The sequence below is a fragment of the Labrus mixtus genome, chromosome 10, assembly GCF_963584025.1.
Source record: "Labrus mixtus chromosome 10, fLabMix1.1, whole genome shotgun sequence".
Taxonomy (NCBI): Eukaryota; Metazoa; Chordata; class Actinopteri; order Labriformes; family Labridae; genus Labrus; species Labrus mixtus.
The window spans coordinates 6634031-6652475 of NC_083621.1; the positions used below are offsets into that span (position 1 = coordinate 6634031).

General features: G+C 43.6%; 2 protein-coding genes across 2 annotated transcripts; both read left to right on the forward strand.

Annotated features, from left to right (window-relative positions):
* Window positions 1–1241: 1241 nt before the first annotated feature.
* Window positions 1242–10764, forward strand: fhdc2 (FH2 domain containing 2). The gene is made up of 12 exons (XM_061047763.1): window positions 1242–1466; window positions 2582–3145; window positions 3244–3305; window positions 5191–5293; window positions 5559–5644; window positions 5906–6006; window positions 6227–6297; window positions 6530–6637; window positions 6964–7034; window positions 7462–7579; window positions 7724–7888; window positions 7992–10764. Exons 2-12 carry the CDS (start codon window positions 2693–2695, stop codon window positions 9945–9947), a joined length of 3294 nt encoding a protein of 1097 aa, XP_060903746.1. The 5' UTR covers window positions 1242–1466; window positions 2582–2692; the 3' UTR covers window positions 9948–10764.
* A 1614-nt stretch (window positions 10765–12378) lies between these two features.
* rhogd (ras homolog gene family, member Gd) lies at window positions 12379–16056 on the forward strand. Its single transcript, XM_061047765.1, has 2 exons — window positions 12379–12485; window positions 13054–16056. Exon 2 carries the CDS (start codon window positions 13083–13085, stop codon window positions 13656–13658), a length of 576 nt encoding a protein of 191 aa, XP_060903748.1. The 5' UTR covers window positions 12379–12485; window positions 13054–13082; the 3' UTR covers window positions 13659–16056.
* The last annotated feature ends 2389 nt before the right edge of the window (window positions 16057–18445 follow it).

Below are 18445 nucleotides of genomic sequence, written 5' to 3' on the forward strand. Positions count from 1 at the left end.
ATTGCAGTTTAACCTGAATCCATACATTTCCCTCTCACACACATGGACACCCTCATGCACATTCATTCACGATTGAATTGGCTGAGTGAAGCACTGGCTCTGAAGCTCAGTGTTATGCAAAAGGGGGACGGCTGGGAGTAGGCCTGTAAACACATCACAGACTGTTTTGTCTCCGTGCAATTGAAGTGTCTTGGTGCATCAAGTGAGGGATGCCAACTTAACTCCTTATTCTTCATTAATCACTGTCTTGATGTATGTCTGGCTGCATGAATGCTGGCATAATATATGCAATTGTGCAGGGTTGTTTGGGTCTTTTTGGATTATAAAGCTGCCCTCTCTCAACAGTGGCATTTCCTTGTATTCTGAGGAGTGCACATTACTCTGAGAAGAGAGTGAGTGAACAGAAAGGAAAGTTTCCTGAGAGAGGTTTATTCTGGCACGGGTACACTATAACATGCCCTGCTGCACAGCCACAACAATGGCCAGATCTCTCGGGTCGTAACCCCCTAATTACTGCACAGCCCACACTGATGACGTCTGTCTATCAACGGGGGCTACCTGAGCCGGACTTTCTGGTGCACCAGGTGACATGGGCCAGGAGCGCTCCAGCACCTCAGATGAAAGGTCGATGTTATGGGTCTCTACATCCCAGCACCTGTGCCTTTTCAGCACCCAAAAGGGGCTTCCAGTGTCTTGGCTTTCACTAAGACCCAACTCTATAGGTTCAGGGAGGAGATGTATAAATCATTTCCCATGTCTGATAGCCATCTGCTCACCATCTCAGGTTCTCAAAAGCATACTCATCTTAGCATGATCAAGGCCTTCACCAATCACAGATCACAGCCCTGCCCACTGTGATGATTAGTTTGAAATAGAGACTTATCAGACTGCCAATGTAGCTCCTGCCTGCAAACTTTCATGAACAGTCTTATCTGTGCTTGGAAAACTAGTTTTTAAAGCTAAATGTGAGGCATCAATGCCATTAAAACAATCTCTGAAAGATGATAGAAATACATGAAGCTGAATATTAAAGGTATAATGAGCTGAGAACCTGACACTTCTATATTTTATTTTTTAACGAGATAAAGTTATTATAAATTCATTTCCATCAAAACAATCTGAAAGTGGAGAAACGCGTAATTAAGCTTAGTATGCTCCTCCTACCTGACAACTCTAAATCCGCCCATGGGAAAACTGGGAGGTAGCAACAACGCAAATCGGCGTGCCTGCGCGCGCCTGCGCGTTCCCGCTGAACTGTGTGGAAGTTTCCCTGCAAGTTGAGAAAGACAAGAGGACTGTAGCGAGCGGAGCGACCCAAGTAACTGCGATAAAGAAGATACAAGAAAAAAAACAACAACCTGGAATGGAAGCGTACATTAATCAATGTTTGCTGTAATATTTAAAAGTGAACTCTGCTTGGTGCTTGTGGGGTTAACTCGCTGGAGTAGTCAAGTCGTCTGCGTCAGGTAAGGGAAATAAATATATTGAGTTGTTCTGAATCAGGGACATGACAAGTGCTAATACAACTTACTTTGATTTAAGGCTTTTTTTTTTTTTTTTAATTGGATCATCCTAAAAGTCTAACTGAGTCCACTGAGCCACGGAAGTCGTTTTTGTTGTTTAGCCTTTAATCAATTATCAAATAAGAAAGTAAAAAGAAAAAAGACACGATGATCATGGCTAGCGTTAATTTAGCATTATTAAATGTTCCTTCATAGCCCACTTCCCCCACAACTTTGCATTCCCTCTACAAACCCCTTAAACAAGAATTGTCAAATCATTTCTCGCTCGTGAAGATACAGATCTCCAGAAATGATGGAGGATGAAATCACTAACGGCGTCAGTTTTTTGCAGCGCGCTCGTGCGGCGTTCACTGGAACAGCTTTGCATCAAGCTTATCCCAAAACAAGTCCCTCTGAAGTTGTGATTCATGGTCAAATCGCGAGCGAGGACGAGAAGGTGTTTTCTGGCCAAGTGCAAACCCGTGTCATGATTGAAGACTTTGCCCTCGAACCAGACACCTGAAACCTCTGACTCATCTCTAATTGCATTAGGCATCTAATCCTGCTTCAAACTTGCTCGTGCAAGTGCGTACAACCAGATTTTAGACGTGAACCTCTCATAACGAAGAAGGAATATTACTGTGCAATAACTGTGCATCTCCCCTTGCTCGTGGTGTCTCCATGTATTCTAATTAGAAGGGAGAGGGTGCTTGGTGTAGGCGTATGTGCATGCAGTGAGGTGAATCTGAACAGGATTTGACAAGCTTTTCAAAGAGAGGGTGAGACGTCCTCTTGCTCAAGTTGTACTTTCCCCCAAAATGCCTTGAACTTCCATGGAAAGTTGAACCAGAGGTTACATTTTTAGCTGCAACTACTTGTTAGATCAGCCAATGCAGCCGAGTCATGCTAATGAAAGGAGAGTAGGTCCAGGTGTCAGAAAGCCCAGGTGAGGTCATGGCCTAGGTTAAAGCCGCCTGACTCGACTGATGTTGCAACTCTCTGGGATAAAATCACTTCCTCTCTCTTTTTTTGTGTTCGACAAAGTCTGAGATAAGAATGTTTTTGTGTTTTTTTCCCAGGCTGGAAGTACTGACTGACCTTTGAATTTTGAGTCACTGGAAGTAAATACGTCACAGCCTGACTGAGCAGGCCCACTGTCACCCCTCCCTCACTATCCTGACACAGCCTCTATGCTTATCAACTTGAGTGTTGCCTGCAAGGAACCTCGTGCCTTTCATGGAACACTCCCTGAACCTCCCTCCGCTGTGGAAGTGACAGCCATGGATTCACGTCCAGTGCTGGTCGCTCCTCTGCCACCTCCCCCGGCCCCTCCGCCGCCTCCGCCGCCTCCTCCGCCTCCACCTGGCTCTCCTTCCTCCTCCTCACCTTTTAGCCGGACAGACAGCGCCCGTCGCAGCCGGCTAAGGAAGCTGAACTGGGAGCGGATCCCTAAAGAGAAGGTGGAGGGGAGGAAGAGTGTGTGGAGTGGGGCAGCCCAGGACGAGGATGAGTTCCCAATTGACCTTCACTCTCTGGACGAGCTGTTTGGACAGAAGGACAGTAAGCCTCAGGACAGAACGGGCACCTTAAGGCGCAGGTCTTCCTTGCTGCGCTGCAGATCTCCACAGGACAGCCCAGAGGAGGTGAGATTATATGGATGGCAGTGAAATGTATCTGCCATGTCTGTGATGAGAAAGTTTATTCTTACACTCTTCTTGTGTCCTTTTTCTTTTTTTTACAGATCTCCCTGTTGGACTCCAAACGCAGCATGAACATTGGAATATTTTTACGCCAGTTTAAGATGTAAGCTTCTGTGTTCAGTTCAAACTTTAAGTCCATAGATTTAAAAGAAATATGGCCTGCAACTACTCTTTCAAAAATGATTGTTTAGTCTGTTTTCAAAGCAAAACACAGATTTATGCAGGTTCCAGCATGACAAATGCTGCTTGTTCCTGTTTAGTGTTATTGAAAATGTTATGTTGTAGGGATTCTGCTATTGGTGGGACAAAATGTCACAGTTTAAGAAATTATATTTGGGCTTTGAAAAAACGTTTTGTTTGTTTTGTTTTTTCACTTTTTCACCATTTCAAAGATTAATATCAAGATATGAGTGATAATTTCCAACCTCATTCCTCAATCAGTCAATCTGCTAACATTGAACAGTTTTAGCTTTTAGCCTCTTTGTCTACTTTTCCTGGAGGTCACCAACAATCAATACTGAAAGTAGGTTTAAGAGCAGGAAACTGAAGTGTTTAGAAGTGTGCCCAAGGGAACAGTTCTTCTCTTGAGTTGTCTGTGAAGTGTGTGGCCATACATCAAAGATGGGTGGGCTTCTGTGCGTGTGCATGCCAGGCTGTGTCAGAAGTGTGAATCCTCATCCAGACAGAGAGAGGAAGTCAAGTGTCAGGTTGAGGGAATCCACGTTTATTGCAGGGGGACAGGTGCAGGGGAGGATGCACCCTGGGTGGCTGGAGTGGGGGTCTTGAAGCAGAGCTTAGGGCTCTTAGTTTAGCCCTAAGAGTCAAGAGTTGACACCTGCTGGTGCCCTCAAAGATGTTTCTAATGTAAAAGCTAGTCCCTGCAGACAGACACCCCACTGGCAGCCTGCCCTATTCATGCTTTTACAAAAGCCTGTTTAGCATGTTTGCCCGGACGAACAAAGCTGTGCCTCTTGTATGTCTAATGAAAAGTGCTGTTTAATAATAATCGTTAAAACACACCTAGATACAGGTTTATGTCTGAGACATTGTGAGCAATGTTTTGATGTTGTCTTTAATGACATTTGAACTGTTGCAGGTAGAACTATTACATAAAGAGATTAAAAAAAAAGTGCTCGCATGCTATAATTCATGCCTCCACGTGTGCATGCGATGTTCACTTAATTGTGCTCCTCTAAACTAAAGAGTGGCTCTTCTTGAGAGCAGATTTGTCAAGACTTGCAGGGAAAGCCATTATGTGAATGTACCCAAACATCTGCCTTGCTAAGACTTTATTTTCACTGTATTGTAAACACAGACAGAGCTGAATTGTGGGTGTAGTTTAAACAAAATCTGTGTTTTTATATTTGCAATCATCAGTGTCTAGGAAATGGCTCTTCAATAGCCTTCTTTTTCTTTTTCTTTTTCTTTTTCTTTTTCTTCTTTCTTTGTTTTCAGAGGAACTAGTTTGGACAGATTACACAGGTCACAATAAGTGTGTTAGATGTCAGTTTTCAAAGGGTTTTCTGCATTAGATGTCTTTAACAGCCTCACTTTGATTATACTATGGATGTGAATGTTGTGCTTTGAATGAAGACATTACGTTAGAGAATTAAAGCCACACACAGTAGCATGCATGTAATGTACAGTGTGTGCATGTGTGATGGTTTGTAAGATGGGGTGTGGGGGGATAATGGAGAGGATAATGAAGAACTGCTGGAACGGAGGACAGATGTGTCACTCTGAGGAAATAAGTCAGAGGTCAGAAAGTCAGTCAGTTCGGTTTCTGGTCTTTCACCTTGACATCACACTTTCATCTTTGAGACATTTTCTCAGATTTTATTTTCCTCTTTGACTGGAGTTTGGCGTCAACCAACCCCCGCTCCTCATAACATTCTGGGGCTGGGGGACTTTTATGCTTGTGCTCTGATAAATCGCACATGAAGAATGATTTCATACTGAAAAACGAATCTGTCCATTTTTTCCTGCAGGCCTGCTAAGGAGATAGTTGAAGATATCAGGCAGGGTGCTGGGGACCGTTACGGAGCGGAGAAGCTCACAGAACTCTGCAAACTGCTGCCTGACAGTGAGGAGGTAAAGTGCCTTTTTTGGCATACAAATACAACAGTGACAACCCCTTCCCCCCCTCCCTTTCGCTCTCCTCTGACTCATCATCTGGCTCTGGTTAGGATGATCAAGAGTCTGCCATTACACCATGTTGTGTGATGTGGTCTGTTTCCGGAGAAGGGCCAAGCTGAGAGATATTGGAATTGACTGTTGACAGCGCGTTGTTTTTTTCCAGACTGTTTTTCAGTCAAAGCTGCTCTGCAGATTTTAACCAGCATCTGCTCTCTCTCAGGAGTCTCGCCTGAGGAAGTTCAGTGGGGAGCGGAGCTGGCTTGGAGAGCCTGATCTTTTTCTACTGCTGTTAGTGGAAATCCCCAGGTAAACCCATATCTCTATATTTGGTAATTTATGTTTAAAAAAAACCAGTACTGTCCTGACACTTTTACTTTCAGTCTAAGCTATAAAACTCCCCTCTTTCACAATGATGAGTAAAGGACATTTCCCCCATCGCATGCTTCTCTTTGTGATGGCATGTGCTTGTTTAACCGATGATTGATCACAAGTGCCTTTTTGTCTCCATCGTCACCCACCCCCACCCATTCATCCATCCATCCGTCCCCCTCTTTCCTCTTCCATTAGCTTTCGGCTACGTCTGGATGCCATGATCCTGCAACAAGAGTTCGACCCTGCTGTGACCTCTCTGTGTGTGGCAGCCAGATGTCTGAGGGAGGCGGCCAGAGGTAAAGTTAACAGCAGGGAGTCGTTCAACCCACTTCTATGTAGATTGAGATCTTTGCCTCTTTTAAGATGCTTCCACTTTGAATTGGTTTTAAGTGGGAAAGTTAGAATTTAAACAATGTATTACTTATTTGAAGGTCTTGGTGTCTGCTGCTCTCATATTTATCTTCATCATTCGTCAACATTGAGGTACAATACTGAATCTCTTTCTCTGACTCATAGAACTGCTGAGCTGTCCTGAATTACACTCTATCCTACGTTTGGTGCTGAAAGCAGGAAACTATATGAATGCTGTGAGTGCTCCTTTATACTTCCCAATTTTTCTTTATTTTCTCCAGCCTTACAAAGCTGATTCAGTTCTTTCATCTGGATACAATACACAGTTCGCTGTGGGGTCTGGGTGTGTGTTCAGGCGTGTCACTCTGATGGTGCACCTGGATCTTGTATTATTGTTTGTTTAAAACTGTGACACAATGTCTGTGTGTGTAGATGAGTGTTATTCTGACCTTGTGTGTTGCCTCTCAGGGTGGATATGCTGGGAATGCCGCTGGTTTCCGGATTTCATCGCTTCTCAAACTGGCTGACACCAAAGCCAACAAGCCGGGCATGAACCTGCTACATTTTGTTGCCATGGTAAGATTTAAAATGTGGGTGTAGAAAAAAGTTCACTGAGTGCTAAAGTGAGTTTGTGTCTTTAAAAAGATCTATTTGTGAAGCAGTCTTCAGTTAGAGGAGTAAGAGAAAACATGTGTGATTTGATCACCATTGAAAAAGAAAATTGGGAAATTACTCAAATCATAGTTTTTGCAAGAAAGGGAACTTTCTGACCACATTTGATCGGACAACAGAAGCCTTTTAAGCCCCTGAGGCCAGACCGCTCCACAGAGCATATGATTTTATCAACATTTGTGCTTCTATTGAGACAATGGCTTGATAATCATTTGTGTTTGTCTCCACAGGAAGCTGTGAAAAAGGACCAGAGTTTACTGTCATTTCCCAGCCAACTAGGCCATGTTGGCTCCGCCTCCAGGTCAGTCTCTTCCCAAACCTCATCAGATCCTACACTGACTGTGCAAGAATATACAAGCCAAACTTAATAGCATCAATACACCCATCCTGCTGTAATGTAAATCTACTGCATTCATGTGTCAGAACAAGGGGCCCAGCTGTTAGCAATAGCAAGCTGTGTGAGTGAAACTGGGTCATGACAACATTGGAACTCAGAGCCAATATTTGAGATTCTCTGCATGGGTCTAAAGGAGGACCATCCCTATTCTGCTTTGAAAAGTACAACAATTCATGCAGTGCAATCTTTTTTTTTGTGTTTATAGATAACAGTTTATGAAACACACCTTAAAACAGTGTAATTACCAGAGATGTCTTCTAAATGAATGTAAATGATTCAGCTATTTCTGAAAAGTTCTTACCCTCATCGAATACCCTCTTTTGCTCTGCAGGTTGTCTGAGGAGTCTGTGCTTGAGGACTTATCCAAGTTAAAAAGCAGAGTGGCATCCCTCAAGGCAAACATCCAGACTGAGGCAGAGACCCAGCAGCATACAAAACCTTTCTTAGAGGTATAAAACACTCAACAGTCTCTTTAATTTAAAAACTCAATCAAATCCTAAAATAGGTTTATGCAGAACAATGAATGTAAGCAGGAGTCCAAATGCATAGAACTTGTTTTAAAGGTTAATTGTGTCATCTGTGTCTGCGTGCAGATGGCTGAGGAACGTCTGAAGGAGGCAGAGGATGAAGTAGAAGGTATGAGGATGTCAAGTCAGGCACTGGTGGAGTTCTTCTGTGAAGATGACAGCACATTCAACGTGGAGGAGGCCTGCAGGGTCTTCCATTCGTTCTGCCACCGCTTCCAGAGAGCTGTCCAGGTAGGATTTAGAAATTGAGGGACTTGTCTGTGGATTAGATACAATTGTCACTAAGAGAAAGATGAATAAATTGGAACTTAATGATTCCATCCCGTCCTTACAGGAAAATGCAGAGAGGGAACTGAAGGAACGGAAACGGCTGGAACGTCAACGTGAGATTGGGGAAAAGCGTCGCTCTCTGGCTGTTTGTACGGGGCTGGACCTCAGCCTCAGCCAAGCCAGAGAACCTCAGAGTCAGGGAGACCAAGACGAACTGGAAAAACTTTTGGAGAAGAATTTGAGCCACACTTGGAGTCGACGTAGCCTGAGAAGCTCCGACTCCCGCAGACTTTCCCAGAACCTCCCCAAAGACACCCATTTCCAAAACTCTTCCATGCTGAAAGGCTTCCCTGAGCTTGGCAGCAGCCCGACGTCGACCAGTTATCACTCCAACAGCTCGTCTGACCACGAGTCCTCTGCTGTGCTTTGTAGCTCTCCAGAGACTGACGACGCATTTTCCCCAATTGACAGAGAAACCTTTCTGGGTAGGAGGAGCAGGTTTCAGCGCAGCAAAGCGACAAGCTGGGGGAAGGAAATGGTTCAGGACTCGGACGCTGCTACATTTAGCTGTTCACAGATTGGTAGTGGCTTCACAGTGAAGCATCATGGACCTGAGAGCATTTCTTACGTTCTGCAAGGCCAACCGAAGGCAGCAGCACTTCTGAAAGAATCAGAGGTTTCACATGAAAACTTGGTTTCAATGAGTGCTTCATCTTCACCCAGTTCCTGTCCTGAGTCTGGTGCTATCCCCCCTGATACGCCTTCCCTGTGTGTCAAAACACAGACCTCCACTTCTGGACAAAAAATCGGCCAGCCAGTGACAGACAGTACTGTATCTATCCAGAGTAAAGCTAAAGAGCCTTGTTTTGAGGGGTCTTTACCTTGTTCTCCTCACACAAGGGGAACAGTTGCGCAAAGTAAAAGAAGTGCAGGGTCGTTAAAGCACCACAAATCTGAAAGCCAATCACATTCATCAATGAATGCTCCAGAGAGGGTCCAGCCCCAACCACCGGCAAAAGAGACACCCACAAGGACAACAAACGCTGTGCTTTCTTCCCCTGATGTGGGTTTAAAAAAGCACTCGAGCACAAAAGTGGTGTCCACACCAGTGGAGGAGAACTGGATGCACTCCAGTCTACCAGAGTTCAGCCAATCACAGCCTGAGGAGTGCTCAGCCCTGCCAAGTCCTGAGAGAGAGATGGCGCAGCCGTACTCCAGAGTGGGCGAATCACTGGAGTGCCACACTCTGGTAAAAGGCCTCCGATCCTACGACGCCTTGTCACCGCCGACCTCCCCGCTTCCACGGCCTGCCCCCAGCCTCTGCTCCAAGTGGAGGAAAGAGAGGGAGGTTGACCTCCGAGAGGCGACAACTCCAGGAACTCCTACATCAAAAGAAGATCCTCGAGCCTCGAAGACCCCTGTGCGTAGTGGAATAGGGGCTAAAAGGGGCCTTGTGTCCCGTGCAGGACCTTCCAATGGCACAGGGATTCCCAGGGTGCGCTCCAAAACTGAGCCTTCAAATGGAGCCCCAACCTCTGCTCAACCACCCACACCCAGTCGGCCGTCTACTCCTCGTAGCATATCGATGCGCTCCTCTGCTATCACGCGGTCAGCTGCTGTTCAGACAGAAGGGAAGCGCAGTCATAGCACACGAGAGAGAACTGTAAGTGAGCAACAGACTCCTGAAAAGCCCAACTTAACCCGCAGGACCTCGGAAAGATCCCTACCAGAGAAAATCTCCGGTAGCAGCCAGCCAGCCTTCATCAGAGGGACTCCTCTAAGGGTGTCCAAACGTGTCGCTCCAAATTCTGAGACTCAGGCACCCTCACAGCCGCGCACTGCCCACAGCCCGTCCTCTGCCACAGCCAAGACTATCCGCACGGCAGTCATATCTGCTGCTCGAAATAAAACTGCCAAGACAACAAGCACCAGCAGCTCTCCTACTAGCTCTAAAATACCCTCAGCGTCACGTATTCCCAAAATGCCTCGAGCTGCTGCAGCACAGCCGCTGTGGAAGTGAACAAGTGCCTGTACTGCACAGGGTTTTCACCCTTTTCATTTCTGTTTGGATCCGCGTCCTTGGATGTTTCTTCAAACCAGTTTTAATTTCAGATGAATATTCATGAAGAGTGTGAGTCATCAGTCAGATTTCTGGTCTTCTAAATTCAGCTTCTCTCAAATGTGCATGTATTTCTGGGTGCTTGGGTTTCCAATATGTGAAATGGAGCTGCACTAAAAGCGATGGGGGCATTTTCATCACATCTGCTTCATCTCACAAACTCAAAGTAGATGCTGCAAATCCTACCTCTTTTGCTCACAGTTGTGTCCTTTGCAGGCGATAGGACACTACAAGAAGACTAGACTACAGTCATTTTCACATGTTGAACAGGTCAACACTGATTTAGCGTCTGTTAAACACTAAAAAGTGACAATACTGTGTGCCTGTCTTGACAAGTATGCTTTGTAAGAACTGTAACTTGGGACACTATTGCAATCTGGAGTATCAAAAAAGGAAGTTTTTTTGGTTTTAATAAATTGCCCAAATGTTTTGCATACTGTGAGCCTCCTACCCCTAGAGACCGCTGTGTTCTCACATTTGTCTGCCTTACAAACTGGCCCGAACTCGGTACTATATTGAACTGTTAATCCCCTTGTTGAGAGGTCTCATTGTTCTGATGCACTTTACAAACTGAAGAAGAGGCTTCGAGGAGACGACTTCTGTAATTTTTGTTATTTTATGTGAAAAGATTCTATAACTTTATTGAATAGCATTGGTTGTTCATTGTATTATGTGGTTTGATAAAAAAAAGAGATGATGAATAAAGACCGTAATATGAATATAAGTGTCTTCTCTTAAAAAGCTCATCAAAGTGTCTGTTTTGTTGCTAAATAACTTGTTGTTTTTGAATTCAAGCTTAGTAGCTTTGAGAGCACCCACTCTTCCTCATTAACTGCTGCTCCTGTTTCTTGCGGTCCTGAGTCTTCTTCTCTCTATCATTTCCCTCTCAAATGAACTGCCTCTCGCTGCATCTCTTGACACAGTCACCCCCATCTCTGTCAGCGTCTGTTGTCATGGAAATGCTAGAGACGTCCCGGGGAATCTCCTGGCAGAATAGAGGGGTGCAAGGGCTGGGGTAGAGGGTGGCTGTGGGTGTATGAGCCCAGTGGGAATTCTCTTTTTATAGGCTGCAGTGACGCCAGAACCTCTTGGGAAAGGCAATAAACCGGTGCCTCTTTGTGTTCTTGAGTGTCCGGTTGTCGGTCAGCGCTGGCCTCTGAACCTGCCTCAGTGTATAGAGGTGACATCATCAACAGGTCTCCAGGGGTGCAGGAGAGAGTAGTCTAAAGTAATCCCTCTTTTAGCTGCCTTCTATATTATATATTGATTGAAAGCACTGGCTTGGTGAGAATAATGATCTTGTCTGAAGGTGAATAAGTGATATATGGGCTTTAAGGCCGGTGCTGACCAAAGAGCTCGCATGAGGTCCACAAGACAAGAGATGGGGTATTTATGACCTGTTTCTATACACACACAACAGTGACACTGTGGCATTTAGTGGTGAGAATGAAGCAAGTTCAAGAGTAAGGGTAAAGTCAGAACAAATGGTATGTAGGGGTTTATGCATTCAGACCCTTCTTGACATGCATAATGGTCATACCAAGGCTTGACAATTGGATTGAAGTGTTAACTGAGAGGTCAGCAAAATGAAATAAGGGGCAGGTTTTAGGGTCAATGGTGTTGACACGACAGAGTGTACTCTATAAAAAATAATTACTGCCTCCAAGGGGTCACTCGAAATGAAAGTTGTATCATTGGACATCATTTTGACAAATTAAGGACATAGGCCTACTTTCTTTTTGCTGGAGGGAGATAAATATGCAAACTCCATTCATAAATCTAGCAGTTGTAGCCTATATGTCCTCAATTACCGGGTAAAATTTTAGTTGGTGCCCAGAGTACTTTTTGGTATGATGCTTGAGCCCGCCAGATTTTTTAAAGTCTGACATATTTTTGAATATGCTGCCAGTGGCTGTGTTTGCCTGCAGCCAATTTAATTTAATTTAAATTGTTTTTGAATTAAGTGTTCTGTTTTGTTTGAATTCATGTTTTGTAAAAGAGGGGCAGATATTATAAGATTAATCTTCTTTCTGCTCCTTTTCATTCAAAATTTGAGATTTTATGTTTGTTTGTTTTTCTTAACTTTATTGTTTTTTTTTATGAAATAAAATTGACAAATAAATAAAAACTAAATATCTAATATAGATGTAGAAAAGCATATAGGCCTATATGTCCTATATATATATATATATATATATATATATATATATGTCCTAGATATATTGGATATATACATGAGTATGTATAGACCTGTGTGTGTGGTCGCAGAAGTAGAAGCTTAGCACCGCCATCTAGTGTCATGGAACGACAGTCACAAAATAAAACTACAATTACCAGATTGCTTTGTTTCCGTGCGTCGGTCTTTACGTAATGGACAGCTCCCCGGATGCGGCTGTGATTGACTATTCCAAGCGAAAGGAGATCGAAAGCTAAGTGGCGGTAAGTCACAAAATCTCTCAAATGTAATGGTTCAAGCTAATAACTACTCCTGAAACATGTTTTAAAAGATTTGAGAACATTTTCGAGTTACTTGATGGGGGTTATTTGTCCAGAAACATAACTTTTTGAGAAGTAGCTTTGCAGATGAACTTTCAGCTTGTTTGCTAACTAGCTCGCTTGTTAGCCACCAGACGCGCTAGTTCCTTAGCTTGTTGCTAGCCACTGGGGGAACGCCTAGTATCAAAAGTGAACAGACCGGGATAATAAAGCGAGTGAAAAGAGACGTCTCACTTCCGTTTAAGGTGTTGTTATTTGTTCAAGGTCCACTATGGAAATCTTAGTAGAGGTTGTTAAATATAGACTTTAATTGCAGCGTTAATTACGTCGATGAGCTGAAGTTGGCGGCCCTCAGCTTGTCTGCTTATTGTGAAAATAACTGAGCTCTACAAACAGCTGACCCCGAGTTACTGTCGGCATTTTTCCCCTTCTGTAATTGTTGGTTTCGCCATCCTTATACATTGGCCTCTGTGTGTGTGCGGCATTTAAATTCCTTTTTCTGTGTTGTCAGGTGCTGCAGCCCCAGTGGTCGTAGGCAGGATGCAGACCATAAAGTGTGTGGTGGTGGGGGACGGGGCAGTGGGTAAAACCTGCCTGCTCATCTCCTATACCACCAATGCCTTTCCAGAAGAGTATATTCCCACAGTGTTCGACAACTACAGTGCTCAGATGAGCGTCGACGGGCGCACCGTCAGCCTTAATCTGTGGGACACAGCAGGCCAGGAGGAGTATGACCGCCTTCGTACGCTCTCCTACCCCCAGACCAACGTTTTCATCATCTGCTTTTCCATTGGCAGCCCCTCCTCCCATGCTAATGTCAGGCACAAGTGGCACCCTGAAGTGTCTCACCACTGCCCAAATGTGCCCATCCTGCTGGTGGGCACCAAGAGGGACCTGAGAGGAGATACAGAAACAGTGAAGAAGCTGAAGGAGCAGGGCCTGGTCCCTACCACCCAGCAGCAGGGGAATGCCCTCGCCAAGCAGATTGGGGCTGTGAAATACATGGAGTGTTCTGCTCTGCTGCAGGATGGCGTCAGGGAGGTGTTTGCTGAAGCTGTGAGAGCAGTGTTGTATCCTGTCACAAAAAAGAGTCCCAAGAAGTGTGTGCTGTTGTAAAAAAAAAGAAAAAAAAAAAAAATCCCAGATTTGGACTGCAGAGAGGGATGATGGAGATCCTCAGATGCAAAGGAAGGCAAAGGAACAAAAGTCGTCATCTGGCTGCTGCCACCAACAGCAGTTCAGACTGTGTTTTCTGCTCCTCTGCTGCTCCTCTCTTCCTTAATCATCTCCTGGAGGATTTCACTCCATTACCATCATCACCAAAGTGACTGTGCCAAGATGGCAGCAACTGACCGTATCCTCTATTTTTCTTACATTTTAACTTTTGATATTTACACTTATTTTCCAATTTTACATCTTTTCTAGATTTATAGCTTCTCTGCTTCGCCTTATAAAATGCTGATCATGGTTGTCAAAAGCCATAACAACATCCAAACCAAGCTACCCTGTTCGACTGGAGAGAAGAGATCTGCCTTTGTTCAGGTGGAGAAATAATGACTACCTCATACTCTCACCAAGGTTGCATCTCATGAGTATCAAGCAGCGCCACCGTCAAGATGGTTTGACTTGCCTATTTAAATGTAATAAACAGCCAAGTAGAGGGTGAACACGTTTTAATTTCAAGCAGCTTGAGTCAAGATGAGGTGTGTTTACACTCGGACAAGTGCCAGTACCCCTTACCCACTAGCTCAGATTAAAGGTTAAACTGTTGCGCTGCGGTCCCCCTCGTGCTCAGTCTGGCATGTAAAAGCTGTCTGGCAGGCTACACTTCCAGCCTCTTTCACCTCTCTCACTGCCATGCATGGAAGAGTCAGTGGGCCTTTGAAGATAAGCTGGTCCCATTAAAAGCAGCCGACCATTTGCCCTCATCAGTAAGAGAGGAGCAGGTGTCAAAAGGCCTCTGCCAAATTAACCCTCACTGGTACGAGGATTTCTCGCGTATCAGAAAGTTGAGTTGTTGTACAGCTCTCCTCTGTCTATGTCTTACCGAATGCCATTAAAGCATGCCTAAGAATGACTCCTTGACACAATGGGGTCAAAGAAACTATATTTTGTCTAATATTGAATTTACTCTGTAAATGATTTGTTTCCTAAAATGTTTTAACCCTCGAGTGCGGTTATGGCCAAAGTTGAATATATTTTTTGTAATAGCTTATGTTTATTTGATCAGTAAAATGTTTGTGTGTTATAATTAATATTCAGATTTGATACATCACCACTCAACAGTGCTCCACTTCTCCATTACATTTTTGTCTTACATTTCAGGTCAGCAGACTATGACCACTGCAGAACTAATTCAGCATTGCAAGAAATACTAGAGTATGTTTTACCTGGCTCGTGATAGGATCTTTACATGTCTATTCCTTTTATCATGGTTAGTGACATTTAATTACCTTTTGTGGAAGAAGCATCTTGTCATATCTGCCCATTCAGTTTGTCTGCTGTGTAAAAACAATAGTTAATTTACAATACGAAAAGGAGCCTTTTATTTGGTCAGGTGCCTTATCTAAACCAAAGACCATCACCATGCTCCCCAAAAGGTTTCCTTATAGTGATGCAAATGCCACCAAGACCTTTTTAAATGCAGGTTTGACCAACTCTGGGTTTCTTTTTGGTTATTTCTCAGAAGCTCTATGCCTTAGTTTCTTCCAGTCAACACATACACAGCCAGTTCCTACAGCCCTCTTTGAAAGTCACAGGTGCTAAACTGACATCTTGTGCAACACGTCTCTGAGCATTTGTAAAAGGGAGCACATGAAGCGGAGTACTGGTGGCCCACAGCTCTTAACAGATTGTGGTTTACATACTTGTGTTGCATGGTGCAGTGAGGGAAAGGCACAAGCACAACTTGCACAGACGGTTAGAAAGAGCTGCATTTGTGGAACATGCCTTGTCGCATCTGAAGATCTTTATACATTTTATAAAAACTTTTTTTTAATTTTTTTTTTAGCAATGACTGGCCAATTTGTGCCAGTCATACCAGCAGCCCTTTTACTATTGTTATTTTCATTTACTCGTTGAGCTGAGTGTATTATAATTCACCTAGATTGTGGCCTGTGTAAAGTCTAGGATAACCGAAACGCAACACGAGCAGATGTGATGCAAAAACAGTGATGCGGTTTGAGATCTGCCAAAGGATATGTGAGAATTTCTGAGGGTTGAATGTAAGTGCACAACATGTCAAACTGTCAACTGGGGTGAGTTAGTATTTTTTGCCGTGTCCTGATTTCACTCGGATAATGCTGTTGAAGTGGAACATACACCTGTGGGCTCTCTTGTCTGTGTCCCGCAGCTGTATGCTACCGTGTGCGTGGTACTACGCCTTTACACTGGGAACTTGATTTGTAGAAATCTGTTTGTAATTGTTTTATATATAACAAAAGCATATTTGTATAAATGAACTAACAGTGAGATGATTTTAAATTATGCCAAATAAAATGGTGGTTAAACCAGATGCTGTATGGTGAAAGATGGTTTTTACTGTTGCTTTCATACTTGAACTCAAGTTTGACCAATAATCAGCCCGTTGCTGCACAGCTGTGTAAGAATAAAACCATACTGAGAATTTTTAACAGAAATGAGTTACACTCTGTCACACACGCATGTATTTGGAGCTCAGGAAACCACACTATGTTCCTGCAAACACACATAGAGTGATGTATTTCATTTTGTCTGATATTACAGCAATTTCACTTACCATGTCTGAACACTAGATGGACACAGCCCTCTAGTTGAGCTCCATATAACTAGAACGAGTGCCATTCTTCAAAGCCTTTCTGTTTTTTTCCTGTACATTTGGAGTTAATGGTCTATATAGCCATCCGGTTTTCAGGGCCATCATTCATCTTAGCAGACACCCACAAGTTTGATCAGTTGCATGGGCTTAAAAAACTCCACGTGCTGCTTACTCTGAAAAATTCCCCTGACCTTTATGGGTGGTGGCTCTGACAAATGACAGATGTGTTGAACTCCTCCAAAGGCTCATTTCAACATCACTGCAGCAACATTTAGGGCCTATTTTCTCTGCAGTCTGTCTAAATGTTTTACAGCCCAGACCATGCTGCATGTATTGTTTACAGCTGGTAAAAGTTGTGTTGCTGCTGTGACAGCGTTTGACACATTGCATCTATGAACTCTGCCAAAAGCATTCAGGAAAGCAGCGCTGAGAGAAGTGTGATGTATGAATAACATAAGAAAGCACAAGCTGGTGTTACTGTACGCAATGAGCTTAAAATTGGAAGGTAGATTAATGAGACTTAGTTCGGCTGAGGTGAGACCTTTTTAGGTCCACAGCAGGAGTTATGCAAACTGGACATTATACCGTTCTCTCAAACTGCTTTTTTGTTTTTTAATCTATGTGTTCCTTTCAGTTTAAATTAGGTAACCACAGTCTTCATGTGTACATTATACGACGTGAGCTTGATTTAACTGGTTATAGTTTGACACAAGCCAGCATTTTCTAGCTCCACTTGCTTATAGATTATCTGATGCTGTTGTCATAGCAATAGGAACTCAAAGCATGCAGAAACATGGATCATGACTGACACCTTATCAGGCTGATCTCCAAACATGAACTTATAATAATATTATATAGACTAAAAAACCTGCTTCATAATAAAGTGCACACAACAAAATATACTCAATCAGTCGTGTGTACTCTAAAGCAAAAAGACAACTAAGGATTTCTGACTATAAAGACCAAAGTCACAATGACAAAAATGGTACAGAACTAAAGTCGTGTAAACGCTAAAATACATGTGTTTCATTTTTGTAGTTTACAATGTTGGATTAAGACATCAATACACTTTATGTTATTGAAAGATTATGAACCATAGATATAGAAGGTTGATCAAAAAACAACATTTTACCAACCAATTGAGCACAAGCACTAACATTTACACATATTGAAAATGGCCTAGAGTAATGTAATAGTGGAATCCGCAGACGCGTTGTAAACGCATGAAGTCAGATTTGTATCCACGTGTCTCTTGCCCTAACCTCATGAGAAAGATTATGTTGCCAGTATTTCAAATTATAGCACACGGTACAAAATGAAATGAATGATTAACAAATCAAACATGGCCCAGTGCTCCACATTTATATTTATTTGTTTGTTGAAAACAGAAATCGATGCCTGTCTGTTTAAAGGGCTCAGTACATGATGTAAATGTAGATGTTTTTCATGCTGCAAACCCCGTGTTTAACGTAGCAGGAGGTGAAATATCACCAGCAGATATCCTTTCCATGAGTCATCAGCATGGAGCGAGTGGGAGTGTTGGCCTCCGCTGGGACCTTGATCTCAGCTCTGTCTATCGCTCCTCGATCTCCCTCGTTCCTCTCCTGCCTCTCACTGTCCGTTTGATGATGTGCTGGGTGAAGCCAAAAGGCCGGTCAGCTCCAGGCTCTGTTCAGACAAGGAACCGGGGAGATCCCTCCTCTTCTTCTTGTCTAAAGATGAAAATGCACAAGACCTTGATCTAATAGGCGGCCCGCAGCTAGACCAGCACTGGAAACCTGCAGTTCTGCATTCAAGTCAAGGGGAAGGGAAAATGATATAGCAAAGGAACACAGAGGGGGAGTTGAGGCTGTTGGCTGTGTTAAACAAAATAGGACTCAAAAGAGGAGGAGAAAGTATGTGGTGCTGAGATGGTAAACAAAATACAGCAAAAAGCCTCATATAACGTTAGAAAAGAGGCGCCTTCAGTGAAGTTATTACAAATGTAAATCTAAGGGTGGGTGAAAGGAGGAAATAACTAAAAGGATAAAGAAAGAAGGGACAGGGAGTCTTTGTATTTTCTGATGTCACACGGGCTAAGTGGTTGTTTAAATCAGTTTCCAAACAA

Coding starts and splice junctions, on each gene's coding strand:
- fhdc2 (XM_061047763.1), top strand. CDS start 2,693: ATGCTTATCAACTTGAGTGTTGCCTGCAAGGAACCTCGTGCCTTTCAT. Junction 5,294..5,558: donor TGCTGCCTGACAGTGAGGAG/GTAAAGTGCCTT, acceptor GCTCTCTCTCAG/GAGTCTCGCCTGAGGAAGTT. Junction 7,035..7,461: donor CATGTTGGCTCCGCCTCCAG/GTCAGTCTCTTC, acceptor TTTGCTCTGCAG/GTTGTCTGAGGAGTCTGTGC.
- rhogd (XM_061047765.1), top strand. CDS start 13,083: ATGCAGACCATAAAGTGTGTGGTGGTGGGGGACGGGGCAGTGGGTAAA.